This window comes from Achroia grisella, unplaced genomic scaffold, assembly GCF_030625045.1.
Source record: "Achroia grisella isolate CSIRO2021 unplaced genomic scaffold, CSIRO_AGI_Agris_v1 utg874, whole genome shotgun sequence".
Lineage (NCBI taxonomy): Eukaryota > Metazoa > Arthropoda > Insecta > Lepidoptera > Pyralidae > Achroia > Achroia grisella.
Window position 1 is genome coordinate 5775396 of NW_026713051.1, and position 14365 is coordinate 5789760.

Sequence of the window (14365 nt, forward strand, 5' to 3'; positions counted from 1 at the left end):
AAATATTCATTCATTTTTAGCCAATTTTCATTATTTTCTAACGCTATTCAGCTGGATATTCTGTTGATGTAATAAAATTTTATGTGTTGATACGCGACTAAAAAACAAGAAACCTTAGAAAGAATAGATATCATCGGATAAGATACAAAAAAGTAAGGTAGAGTAAAGAAAGGTAAAAGTATCAAAAGGTAAGGTAAAGAAACATTCCGACAGAGTAGTAACTTAAAAGGCGAGTGGTGCCGGGCGGATCTTGTAAAACAAAAGGCAGGATGGCAAGTGAACACGCGTGCGCCGCTACCCGCTACCAGACAAAAAGGCGCGTTAAATAAACAATGCACAGATGATATATCAACAAAAGCAATTATGATTGTTGCCGAAGGCGACCGCCGATTTACGTACCTGGCAACACCACTCGTTATACGCGCTCCAAACAACACAAATATTATTTAAACTGTGACACGGCTCACGTTTTAACGAGCGCTTGTGCGACTGTTTTTTTTTCAATGGTAACATTATTGGCTGGTGCTATAAAGGCAAAGGAAATAGAAATTCATTAATCAATTCACACACTTATTACTTAAATTTGTCACTTTTAAGTATTTTTAGTTCAAATTTATTATTTTGAAAAAAATATATCGTACTTTAACTATATACTTTTGAGAGTATATAAAGACTTGGAAAGCCCCTTGTAATTATATAAAAATTATGCTAAGAATTGTCCCTTGAAACAGGTATTATTTTTAATTTATCATAAAATACAACTATAGACAGAAGTTACAATATTTTTTTATATTTTCGTGATGTTCCGCGCATTTTTGTTAATTACAATTCATTATTTTAAAATTATATTAAATCAAAAGGAGTAAATGTAAAATCTCGTTACCTCCGGTCGCTGGCATTTCACAGTTTCAATTGCATACCGCACTCAGATTAGCTTAACTTTACTTGTAACTGCTACTTCCAATTAATACATACAAAACCGGAAACTATCAGTTACTAGAAAAGTTACTACAAAAAATGTTAAAATTATTTTTTACTGGTTTTCATTTTGCCGCACGATACTTATAAGAAATATTTTACAAGTACAAGTAGATAAAGTTCTTCTAGATGCTTATTAGATGCATGATTTTTACAAAGATTTTAATTTATGTGATGTAAATATTTTGTGGAGTCACAGTATTAGTATATTTCTAGATTATTAATATTATTGTAATTTGTATAGTTGGTGTTGGTATTTTTTTATTTTTTATTTTGTTTTTTTTATGACCTTATTGTTATCATTATTATTAATATATGTATTGTATACGTTTATTCCATTATAGTGACTGCATTGGTATTGTACTGTAATACTCACTGAGAGCATGTAATTTTATAAATAAATAAATAAATATTTTGGAATATTCTGAATAAAGAAAATATTCCGAACAAGGTAATGTGTATATATACATAGGTACAGTCTTAATATATAAGTTTTATAAATATATGTATAATAAAATACACATTCAGTGTAATCAGAGGTACCAATTCGGTATAACTTACATCTGTTTCCGAGATAACGCGTTTGTAGTTACTTCTGACCAGACTTATAACAAAGGCTTCGTTTTATATTTAATAGTAAATATATACAGTGTATGTATGTGTGTGTATACGTTCTTGCTCTTGATATCATCGATCCACACTTAAAGTCAAGAATCCACTTGAACGTTCAAGCGGCGAGAGGCTTCATACGTTTGATGGGTTTGAAAATGTACATAGATTCTCGCGTTACTACATAATATAATATTACATACATGTTTCGCATTACCGGTGGTAATCCGAAAATACTGTAACTACGGACCGATATATATATTAGGTAAAGTTATTATAATTTTCGGGCGTGTAATAAGTAATAAATATTTGGTAGCTCCAATAATTGATAAGGCATAAGGTAATGTCTGTAGTAAATAAAAATAGTATACGAGAAAAATAAATTTAGTAATGAATATATATTATATTTATATTTTATATACATGTATTTTAGTTACTTTATGTAGATAGAATATACTTACAAGTATAAATATACCCATGTATATTTTTTTGGAAATAAATTGCATGTGACAATGTGTCAAGTCCGAGTACCTCTAAGGGGTACTTAACTAATTCCTAGGTATTTTGACACAATGGCGTAACATACCTAACCTCAAGCCCATCTTATCATGCTTTACTGGTGCCCAGCCACCATATTCAGTTAGCGCGGGCGGGTGCACCATTCCATTATCATATAAAAAGTTATTGTTCTTGGGATAAAACGTTCCATCAACGATCTGAAGGTGGTCCTCTGTTTCGCCGTTGCATACGCTGTTGCCACGATTAAAATATATAGTATCACGTCAAATCCAGTTATCACAATCAAAATAAATGACAAATGAAAACGTGAGTGTTGCAAGTCATGGCGGGCCGCGGCGCGCCAGTGTGTTTTTTACTCTGGCAACATTCCCACTGGCCGCTTTGTAGTCCTACATTAAATTAAGGTGAATGTACACGATGGCCCATCGTCGATGGGATATCCCAGTGATAGTTGCAATGTATACTACGTAATAAATTTAATTTTGGTTTACTGCATTACTAAAAAAATAATCAAATAATGCTGACCATATTACCAAAAAAGTGATGACCATTATCGACAACAAGCGGACAGAGGAGCGTAAAAGTATTAGAATCGCTGTTCCCAAACAGAGAAACCGCTTTACTTCCAACGGTGGGTTCAATTCTTCCATGACACATAGGTATATATAGCATATCAGTTGTCTAGTACCCTAACACAAAATTTATTTAGCTTGGGACTAGATCACTGATTATCGTTATTATTGATTAATATCGTGCTGACAATGAACTGCACTGATACATCTTTTACTAATGAACAAAATAATATCATACTAGTACATTATATCATTTTGCCTTGCCGTATATTAGTGTAATCAAGTTAAATTATATTTATTTATGTGTGTGTTTTTATTATTTGTGCAATTCAGTTACAGGCTATTATGAGATGAAAAATCTACGGTCAATTATAATATTGTTAGACCATCGTGTAGACGAGCCATTAGGCCGTCGGATTTTCAATAAAACCACTCATCGCCGTCTTGGATTTTTTTCTTATTTGACATCCAATATTTGGATCTGAGACACTCTCACACCTGTTGGCGTGACCTATATCGATATTTTGTTTATGTAAGCGCTTTGTTGTATAAATTCAAAGGCAATCTGCCCTAATATCTATATATTATTATGTAAATAAAACAAAGTCGATTTGTATGTCTTATCTTACTTTTAAATTATACCAACTATGTGTAAAATAAATAAATAAATAAAATATTTTCTGAGTGTGACTGAATTTTGTTAACATTTGGTCGACGACCACAGCCGAGGTGCAAACCTAGTCGGTCCCCTCAGACTAAAGTCAATTAGATATGTTTTATTACATTCTGAATAAATAAAAAAATACTAAGTATTCTTGTATATATAAGTATGTACAAAGTATGTCTATATTAGGGTTACAAAATCCAAATTAAATTAAATTAAAAAAAGGTTTTGACTTTTAAAAAAAGGACGCAGTATTAACAACAGTGAAATTAATATGTATGTATTATTTTAATAAGTGAAATGATATTCAAGTAAAAACATAGGATTTTTTCATAATAACGTTTTATTTTTAAAAAAATTTTTGTGTTGAAAAACTATTAACATTAAGAAAATTTTTAAAATTTGTAAACAAAGGACTTATTAATATAAGCATACTTTTAAAATTCGAAAATACAAAAATATAATATTTTAACAACTATCCTTCGATTAAGTAGGTTCACTAGGTACCTATTAGGCTTGTATCAGGAATTATTTATATATATATATGTTACAATTAGTGATTACTTTAGTAGATTGGTATTTAAATGTTACAGTTAGATTGTATGTATACTTATTAGAGAGCTATACACAATCTAACTCTATAATATAGGACATTCAATATAATATACGACTATTGTAAGCATCTGGTTACAAAAGAATCCCTGCCGAGTTTCTTATAATTTCTTCTCGGCAGATGTCCATTACGAAAGTACGGTAGAATCGCAAAAGTAATACATTGAGAAAGGCATACAATGATATGAAAGGAATAAATAAGTTGAATAATATCTGCTATATTTATTTAGTTACCTAACAAATATTCGATATTTAACATATTTTGATGTACTAAATGTAATACATTCTTGTCTATGCATAAACGATGTTTAAAGTAATAATTACGAACAACGATAAATCAAGACTTTATGTAGTTAAGTTTTAATATATATCATAAACAGTGATCATAAACTAGGCACTTTAACTACTACGGCACTACAACTTTCACAGATAAAAAGATTTCTTATTTAGCACGACGCTGTGTATATGACATTGTAGATCACTAAATGGATCATATACTAAATACAAGCTGAGCCGACAAACGTTATTTTGACATATATAATAATAACGCAATTAAAAATAGGGGTTGGTAATAGGTAAATTTTAGGAGTGTATGTATTTTTAATACCGCAACATAAAAAAAAAAGTTCAAAAACTAAAAATGGATAATAACCTATTCTCAGAAATTTCGAGAATACATATAAATTTTCATCAAATTCGGTAAATAGCCGTTTCGGAGAAATATGGCAACTGACACTCAATTTTACACAAGTATTTTATACATATACAAACGTATAGAGAAGATAGAGATATAAATAAATATCGCTGCGACTATTATCTCTTATGTGGTAGTCAGAGGTAGTGTAAACTGTGTCTAGAACTCTTGACATTATTTAGCCCTTATTTCGCTAGGTATATTTGAATCCAAAGTGGCAGAGATCGCACCTCCCGTCTCTCGAATTTTTGATTTGTCTTCAACGGAACTATAGCCAAAAATATATATATAAAAACATGACACACAAAAATTTTAAGCAGGGTTGGTATAGGTCAAATTTTTTTTTATTACACACAACATATATGTATAAAACATCCAAACAGTCCTAATCATGAATACGAATGTTTTCAATTTGCATCATGCGAGTAATCGAACTCACGACCTCCGGAAGTTAAGCGGTCTGCTAAACCGCTATACCACCGGGGCCGAATATTATGCGCTGTACCTACCCGTTATTCACCTATAAAAGGCTTACAAAATACAAAATGTCATTATACAGAATATAAGATAATTTTTAGAAATAGTTATGTAGATTTTCTAGGTCCCCAGAAGATCTTACCCAAGTTTCATCAGTGTCATCAATAGGTTACGAACGCATACAGGACAAACATACTGATACAAATTTTTACTTATAGGTATACTATATGTACAATGATCATTAAATTAACTTCTCTGTTGGTAGATTACCCATTATGACTTAACTAGTAACATATAGCCATGTAACTGCAGTCGCCTAACATTATATGGCTGCAATAACTGAAAATAAATTACATGACCGCGGGGTAAGTACGGACGTTGTAAATTTATTGCACATTGAATATTGGCCATGTTCGTGAAATTAAAAACTCATTAATCTACATTTATATTACAACGTTACGTTTTATTATTGCATATCCGTACCAGTCTATAAATATCTATGAATTAATAATAAACTCGACTGTGACTGCACAGCAATAAAACATGATAAGTCACTTCGAAATACGTAACGGTTTTTAGGCTTAAGTTAATTACAGTATGTATATTCACGTACGGTAATCTAAATAGGGTAGTTAAAGGTATTGTTAACTGTCAAAGAGGTAAACGCAACACAACATGCCCACATTTCACTCGGTATATTTCTATATATAATGTGTAAATTAAGTTGTTTTGCCAGAAAATGTATGTCACTATTATTAGAAAAGTGCCTGTACTATATTGAATATATATATATATATATATATATAATAACTTCTAAACTTGTAAATATGTATAGGTACTTACTTTAAAAAATCAAACACAATATATATTGTTTATGTATAAATAAAATAACTCGGAGACTTATATAAAGAAATAAAAATAAAGGTTGTTAATTATATCTATACATATATAGGTATAGGTATAGATTATATATTACATAGATTATACCTACGTCATGAAAAATAGTTATAATTTATTTTATATATTCTTGTAATTATGTTTATGATAAAGTAGTTACGAGTACAAGATGTGAACTCTGACCCAACATGATTTTACATGTGACAAATTTCTCTTTTACAAAAAGGTTCTATATCTAATATTTAGGCACTTCCATGTGTAATAAAATAAATTCACATATGAAACTTATCTCTGTGTCAGTACATGCTTTGATTGCAGAAATAAGATTCGTGAATTCATTCAAAATATGACCTATGACAATACAGAAAAAATATTATATGATGTAAAACTTCAAATTTTCAATGGATGTGCCGATATTCATTTATAATATTACAAATTAAGATCTAATTTATCTATTTCTAATACAGGATATTGATTAGCTTATTCAGGAGACCAGTTTTAGTATATTTATATATTACTTTTATTAAAATCAATGACACTACAGAGCCTTTCCTGAATCAATTAATTTATTTTATTTAATTTTACATTCAATATTTTTTTTAAATAGTCTATGAGAGATGATCTCACACTATTACTATCTAAACAATATATATCTTTGTAAACACATCTCTAAACGATATAGTCGATCTCAAAGATCAGTTTTGATTTCATTTCCTTGTCACCCTGTCAATGTTATGAATAATGGTACTCAACGATTCCAATGTAAAGACTAGTAACAAGCGATGAAACAAAAAAACGAGAGATCAGATCGGTGCCTGTATCAATTGTAAATTTTCCGGCGAGTATCGATGTCTGTGCGTGCACAAAAAGGCCGGCGCGGTCGCATGATGGCGATGTTGCAGCATCATGGTCGCCACACAGCGCGCAGGTCACAGGTCACCTGTACACCGGACCGCCTACCCTGCCGGCATTCCTCGCCACATACCAACTATAACCCTGTCTAGTGAGCAACGACTAGTTGAAAGAAGCGCACCGTCGCCGGCCGGGGTCCATCCACAGCGGAGGAGTGCTTCGCCGTACGGATGACTTGGGAAACGATGACTGTGTATATCTTTAATACGTCGAAGGTTAATTGGACGTAGGATGAGTATTGTAAAGGTATTAACGTGCGGACCGTCTCACTAAACGATGCAATGCATGTAGACGGGGATACGTTTTTGTAAACAAATAGCTTTCTGCGTGTCTGTCCATGTGTGCAATAAGTGCTAATGTAATGTGCACGCTAAGCATAGCTTGTATTATGGTTACTAGACAACTGATATAAGTAGATAACTAGATTGAGGCAAACAATCGTAGTCAAACAATACAAAAGTTTGTACCTTGCGAATAATTGAACCTGCCACCATCGGATCTAAGGCGGTTCTAAACCGCTTGACCACCGACGCCGTCATATTTTGTGTTATAATAACTACAAACAAAAAATAATGGGATTTGATTTCTGTGCGTTTAAATTAAAAACTTCGCCACGTTTCTTCGGCGAGGTCGATTGAGTCGCGCTGAGGCCGCAAGGGATATTCGTTCATTAAAACTCGTCATTTGTTAAATTTAAGATTATAAACTGAATGATAAATATTCCGAAGATCGATTGTGTGATGTGAAAGCTCAAGACTCGACAACGAGATTTAACAGAGTATAGAGAAGGCCTTGAAGGCCAAGGTTTTAACTGTGAGCCAGTCAGTTTAAGATAATTAATTGTTTACGGTTTTTTACACAATAATATTTATTTATTCTATCTATATAATACTTAACTAAAAATGTTATAATATTAATTAAAAAATATACTATTGAGCGAAGTGGGTATATTGTTGATTTGTTGAAAAAAATATTTTTGTACATATCAGTTTATGTTTATGTAAACTTTATAAAGCCTTTCATAAACAAGTGTGTATATGTAGTGTAATATAAAGCATGTTAATAATTACATGGAAATATAACTATGTGTACGTAATTCATTATAACGTTATAATTAAAACACGTAATTACATAACAAAAAACGTAAACGTATTATAAAACTGCGCTGCCGAAAGTATTTTATTTCCATTAAATACATATCTATTTTATTTTTAATATAAATAAAATTAAATTAAAATTATAAAAATATTTAGAAATTCAAAACATAAATATTATTAACACAGATGTTATGGTATTTTTTGTGGTACGAGAATAGTAGTCGCCGGCGCAAATGGCCAAGTTTGACTTACTTGGCGTAATCCTGCTTACAGTAGACCTGCCGATCCCGGAGGAAGCAAGACGGGTGTCGGTCCAACTGGACGGCGCAGACGCAACACCTCAGACATCCGGTGTGCCACGCGCCGCCGCCCACCTCCAGAAGGAAACGGTCCGCTATCGCCTCGCCGCACGCGCAACATGTGCGGTGCTCCGTCTAGAAAAATAGTACAATGGCATGTAGACATAGATAGTTAAATAATAATAACTAGTGGACGAAATTTGATCATAATTAATGAGAAATAAGAATATATGACCACAGACTTTAACAATATAAAAAAGAGTATGTATGCATGTCCGTTAGAAATACTATGTATTGTGTACATATTGTTTATACATAATTAAAAAAATATAATATATAATAAATATATATTCTGCACTCCTTGCCATTTGCAAATATTTTTTTCTCTCTGTATAAACTATCATATCATCAGTATGCGAAATTTTCTACTCAGCCGTCCGCGCAATTTTTGGAAAAAAGGGTAGGAACAATATAAACTATTTCCTTCACTTATTAATATAACTATACAAAAAACAGTGAAAAGTAAAAAATACTTATTATTCAGCCTACTAAATATTTTGTATACAAGTTCATAATACTGAACACCTGCTACATCATAAGAAAAATTCTAACTTTCTCATTGATATCCGCTCGCAACTCTCCACACTCAGCTAAGGCTCGTGTGAGTGAGTATTACCTTATTTTATACCAAATAAAAGAAGAGACAAAAGAGGCAGTGCCTAAATATAATAATAATATTAATTAAAAAGAATTACCTTCTTTTATATCAGATTTTCTTAATCTGATAAGTGAGAGAAGTAATAATAATAATAACCCTGGCAACTTCACACAACACCATCTTGTCCCAAGCTAAGTAGAGCTTCTGTTATGGGTACTACACAACTTATAGAAATTTACTCGAATACGTAATATACAATAGGCAAAGATACATCGAAATAATTGAACTAAATTGGAATACAATCAAAAATTACAATATTTAATTGTAAAATCAACACCGGAGCGCAACAAATAACGAGATTACATGTAATAATGCAGTCGCGTAACTGAAAATTAGTTTATCGAGTGGCGCACATGTGCGGCGGACAAAGCCGGGTGCGTGCATTGTTTATATGATTGGCGGGAAGTCGCGGGGGTGTCGGGGCAGAGCAGGGGGTGTCGGGGCAGAGCAGGGGGTGTCGTGTCGTCTAATCTAATAGAGATGTTGCGTAAATATATACACCCCTTGCTTTGATTCAATAATCACACGTGTTATTTGTCACAATTGCAACAAGCGTTTGTTTTTGTAATTTTATTTAGGCTGTATTTATGGCTGGGGAAGGACTGTTGACTGGATTTTCATCATTTTATAAATCATATATTTACAACTAAACTTTATACTAATACTAGCCGAGCGTGTAACTTCGTCTCCGTAAAAGTAATAAAAGTTGCCTGGTGTAGGTAATTACAATAATTAAGGAACGCCAATTAAACATGAACTCTCTCCGCGCCTCCCATCATTACATAGTAAAAAACAAAGTCGCTGTCGCTGTCGCTGTCCGTCCCTATGTATGCTTAAATCTTTAAAACTACGCAACTGATTTTATAAGCGGTATTTTTAATAGATAAAGTAATCCAAGAGGAAGATTTATATATATATAATACATGTACATCCGTGCGAAGCCGGAATGAGTAGCTAGTTATTGATAAAAAGCGATCAAATGAAACTACATATAAATTAGAATGATAGAACAATATTATTTCTTTGGGAAATATTATGATTTATTTGTTATAGACATATGCAAAAGTACTTAACGGATTGTAAAAAATATTTGACTCAATTTATATGCAAATATGTGCTGTATTTTATTATTGGTTTATTTAAAAAGAATGTTTAGGCATAAGCTGAGAGCACAAAACGGCTACCGATAGTAAATGGTAATCGTCAAAGGCATACATAAAAGTCGTTCTCTACCATTCTTTACCATTCTTGAAAACTAAAATGTCATTCTATACTGTAACCTGAAAAACATCAGACAAAACAAGCTGCTAGTTGGCTGAAATAGGTGTGACTGAGTTACCCACGCAAACGAACAAAGTCTGTCTCGGTTTATGATAGATAATAATTGGCATGCAGCTAGTACATAAAATTTTTAACGTTTCCGCATTGTATCTGCCGTTGGTGTTTTTAAATAAATAAATAATTCGAGCTTCGCTATTATGACAGGTACGGAATCGAAGCTATTGACTCGTCGAGTGCGCACCCGGCTCTCGGCTCCTAGCCACATAATAACAAACAATCCATGAACATTAACGTTTAGTGCCGCTCTGGCACCCCAAAACAAATTCACAGCGTTTTGTAAGCAATAAATATGTTATGCGTTGCGCGCACCCGTCTGCCGCGTCCCCAGCCTCCAATCGTCCCAGGACAATACCTATAATAACCGCACATATGTAATAGTCTCGGCTCTGCACCCTCTCGAACAAAAGCAGTTGGCACCTATCAAAGTCTTCGTAACAAATTTCTTGAGGGGCCCATTGACAAAGCATAATAGAGCCCCGGTGGCCGCTTTGTCCCGGATTCGACTTCAGTTGACTGATATCACTTTTTTTCGACACTTTTTCTGCTGGACCCGAAACGAGCGAGCTACTCGTGTATAATAACGTTGTTTGAGTATATTTAACGCGTCATTTAGAAGGGTTTGTTTGCTCTGCCTTCTCGTTGAAATTATGCAAATGATCACTTTTTGTTGGTCACTTCTGGCGTCTTACGAGGTGAATGTAACGTCATACTCATGGTTGCTATTTAAAAAGGGGCATCCTGTAAATGGTTTTAAAACTGTTCTTTCTGATAATATATAAAATAAATTAATCATACCTTACCAAGCCCTTGTGTTTCTCGTTCTCCAATCAAGATTTATTATGACCGAGGGAGGGAGGAATATGAAATAAATATTATTGTATAAAATAATTAGAGACTGTAATAATTCTAAACGCAACATAGACGTACTGGTTGCTAGTTTTAAAATATTACCGTCATATCAAATTTTCTAAATTTCCTCACATAATAAAAAATATGTGACATAAATCAACATAATACTTTAGCGACAGTAAAAGTTTCTGTAGATCTCAAATAAATTTAAATTTAATACTGACTTCCATAACGTTCTACAATATCGATGTTGCCACAGAACAATTAATATCTATGGGGTGTCGTTTTTAACCGTCATTGAATTCCAATAACGTCTGACAAAAGGTACAGAAACGTTTAGACGACAGCTACGAGACTGCACTAGTGTAATATAGGGTTGTCAACATTTAGATTTTTATCTTCTTAAAAAGGACTAAAAATGCTTGTATATTAATTTAATTTGACTGTCTATCCTCGTATTCTGGTAATTACATTCCACCTACATATTTTGGTAGTTCAAAGTCTTGTACAACATGCGAGCAGGAATATGAAAATGTGTTCGTATCGTAAACCAAAAATATAGTACTTTAGATACGGTTGACATCCCTAGTACCATGTGAATTCAACAAAATCGTCGTGTACAAAATTCGCATTGTGTGTTCGATTAGGCGGGCGTGACGCAGGGTCCGCTACCAAATCGCATTGATTGGTCGGATATTGGAGTTAAAACGAGCCAGTAATCCTGTGCATGCATGCGAGACATTACTACTCAATCAGAGAGGACACCTTCAAGACATTAATCCAAGATAGGGCGGGTAGTCAGAAGCATTGCAAAATATCTCTATGTACTCTTGATTTTTAATCTAGTCTATCAGTGATAGCAGCAGCAGTAATATATATACCATTTCTCGTATGAATTCTTTTGTTATCCGAATATGAATATATATTTTTTTTATTTGTATCAGCCAGTTTGTAACTCATTACTTTTTGAGTTCTATAAATAGTAAACCTAACATTAATGTCCATAATTTTGTGTACAAATAGCATTGGAGGTGAAAATGAATACAAACTTACTATCATATAGTTTGGCATCCAATTGCATAAAAATATAATTTGTATAGATACTTATACGATGGATCATGAGTTATGTGAACAAATAATATACAATAAAATATCTCTTACAAGGTCTGGTTAATTAAGTTAATAATATTAAGGTAATTAATTTAAACAGTATCATTTAGTCCCAAATGATACTGTGTGAGTTATATTGATCTTATTATTATACAAGAAAAGATCAATTTTACAGATAAGTATTCCTTCCTTAACATTATTTTTAATAATAATGTGTTTAAAGTGCAATAAAAATAAAATAATTATGAATTCACTTAACGTAAGAAGTACGTTTTCTATTCATAGTAAATCTGAGTATATCATTTTGCAATTTTACACACCCAACACTGAATAGAGTAAATATAATGGCACGAGAAATTCACGAGCATTAGTGACTCTATAATCCATAAAGTAAACGTAATTGAATCGGACACGGGCCAGCCGAGGGCGCTGCTTGACTGACAGACAGTCGGGCGGACGGAGGCGTGATAGCAGGGTATCCAAACTGTCCTGCTTTTGTCCCGGGTTCCAACCATTATCCAGAATTGTGGACCTAAAGGTGGCATCACGGCGCCTGCCTACGCCATTGTCATGAGCTTACGTTTGCAAATCCGATTTATATTTGAATATAATTGACTTTCGGCCCGTATCAGGTACCAAGCTTGTATCTCATTGTGTGCAGCTGATCTCAATGGCATTTTTATCGGCTGAACATGACAAATGTATTTAGGAGATTAAGTTTAGTGGGTGGGTGCGCTTCGGTGTGCCGATGGGCACGCTTAGCTATTTAAATAATTTTAAAGAATGTTGTTTGAGCTCCTTTTTTCTCGGTATCGTTGTCACTTCGATTGCAAATCGAACTTATTCGACTTATCAGTAGGGAAATAAAGGCATTAGAACCATCCTAAAATAAAACTCGCCTAAGTTATTGTAAACATTTATATTATAACAATTATAACATTTGCTATCTAGATTGAAAGTCCCGTCAAATTAGCAAGAACAAACAAACAAACAGACAGGTAATTTATGTTTAAATATCTAATATTTTTATGTGAGTAACGTACGTCACACGTACGCATTTAGTGAAAAGCTTAAAATTATACAAACAGACACTCAATTGTATAATTAACGGAACTCTTTTATGGTAATCTAGCTGTTTGCCGCGACTTTGTCATTTTGTATATACCATAATGATATAGGTACCTAAATAAAAAAACAATCATGTCAGCCTTGCAGTAGCTCTGGTCACGGCTTGACTTTATTAATAATAAATTGTATCGTTCAAAGTCCAGCTAGAATGTATGTAGAGTACATACATATCTATACACTATAGTACCTACGCTAGGAATATAAAGCTAGACAAACGGAATAAATTCAATTGTACCAAACTATATACCTACTCCATACAATTCTGGGTTTACATTTTATATTAGCATAACAATATGCAATCCTGGTGACTTGCGAATAGAAATTTTCCTTCCCTTTTATATTCAGGGGGTGAACCGTTTGTAGGCGCCGGGGCCGAGGCACAAATCAGAAGGAAATCGCACGCGATTTATTCAAAATATTTGTCCCAACAACCCTTTGATGTAACGGAATGCGAGATACATTGTTTTATGTCACTTTGAACCCTAGAAATCGAGTTGGCACCTTTATATTGATCAATTTGTGTGGGTGTATTATATGTAAAATCGAGTGAGAAATAGATATACATATAAGACTGACAAATTTTGTTGTTAGAACATACTAATCACAAAAACAAGTAATCGGATTTGTAAATTTCTTTAAATTAAAGAATTTGGTACATACTACACATTTTTGGTACATGGTAATGAATCTTTCATTTAAAATAAAATCATTGAAGCATTGTTTATTTATGTCCATAAAAATGCAATAACAATAGCACGTAAACAACTACATTAGATTAATTAGAAACTGTGCTGCAGTTATTAGCGCCCATCTCCAGAGCAAGGTACTCGTATATATTTAAACTAAAACAAATTAGTCAAGCTTCTTAAAAACACAAATTAAAATAAAT

General features: G+C 32.9%; 1 protein-coding gene across 1 annotated transcript in view; it reads right to left on the minus strand.

Moving 5' to 3' along the window:
• Positions 1 to 14365, minus strand: part of LOC131853027 (LIM/homeobox protein Awh) — a 55788-nt gene that overhangs the window by 13559 nt on the left and 27864 nt on the right. Inside the window, exon 2 of the mRNA XM_059203818.1 lies at positions 8284 to 8465. Within this exon, the coding sequence (XP_059059801.1) occupies positions 8284 to 8465 (182 nt within the window). The remainder of the gene's footprint in view (positions 1 to 8283; positions 8466 to 14365) is intronic.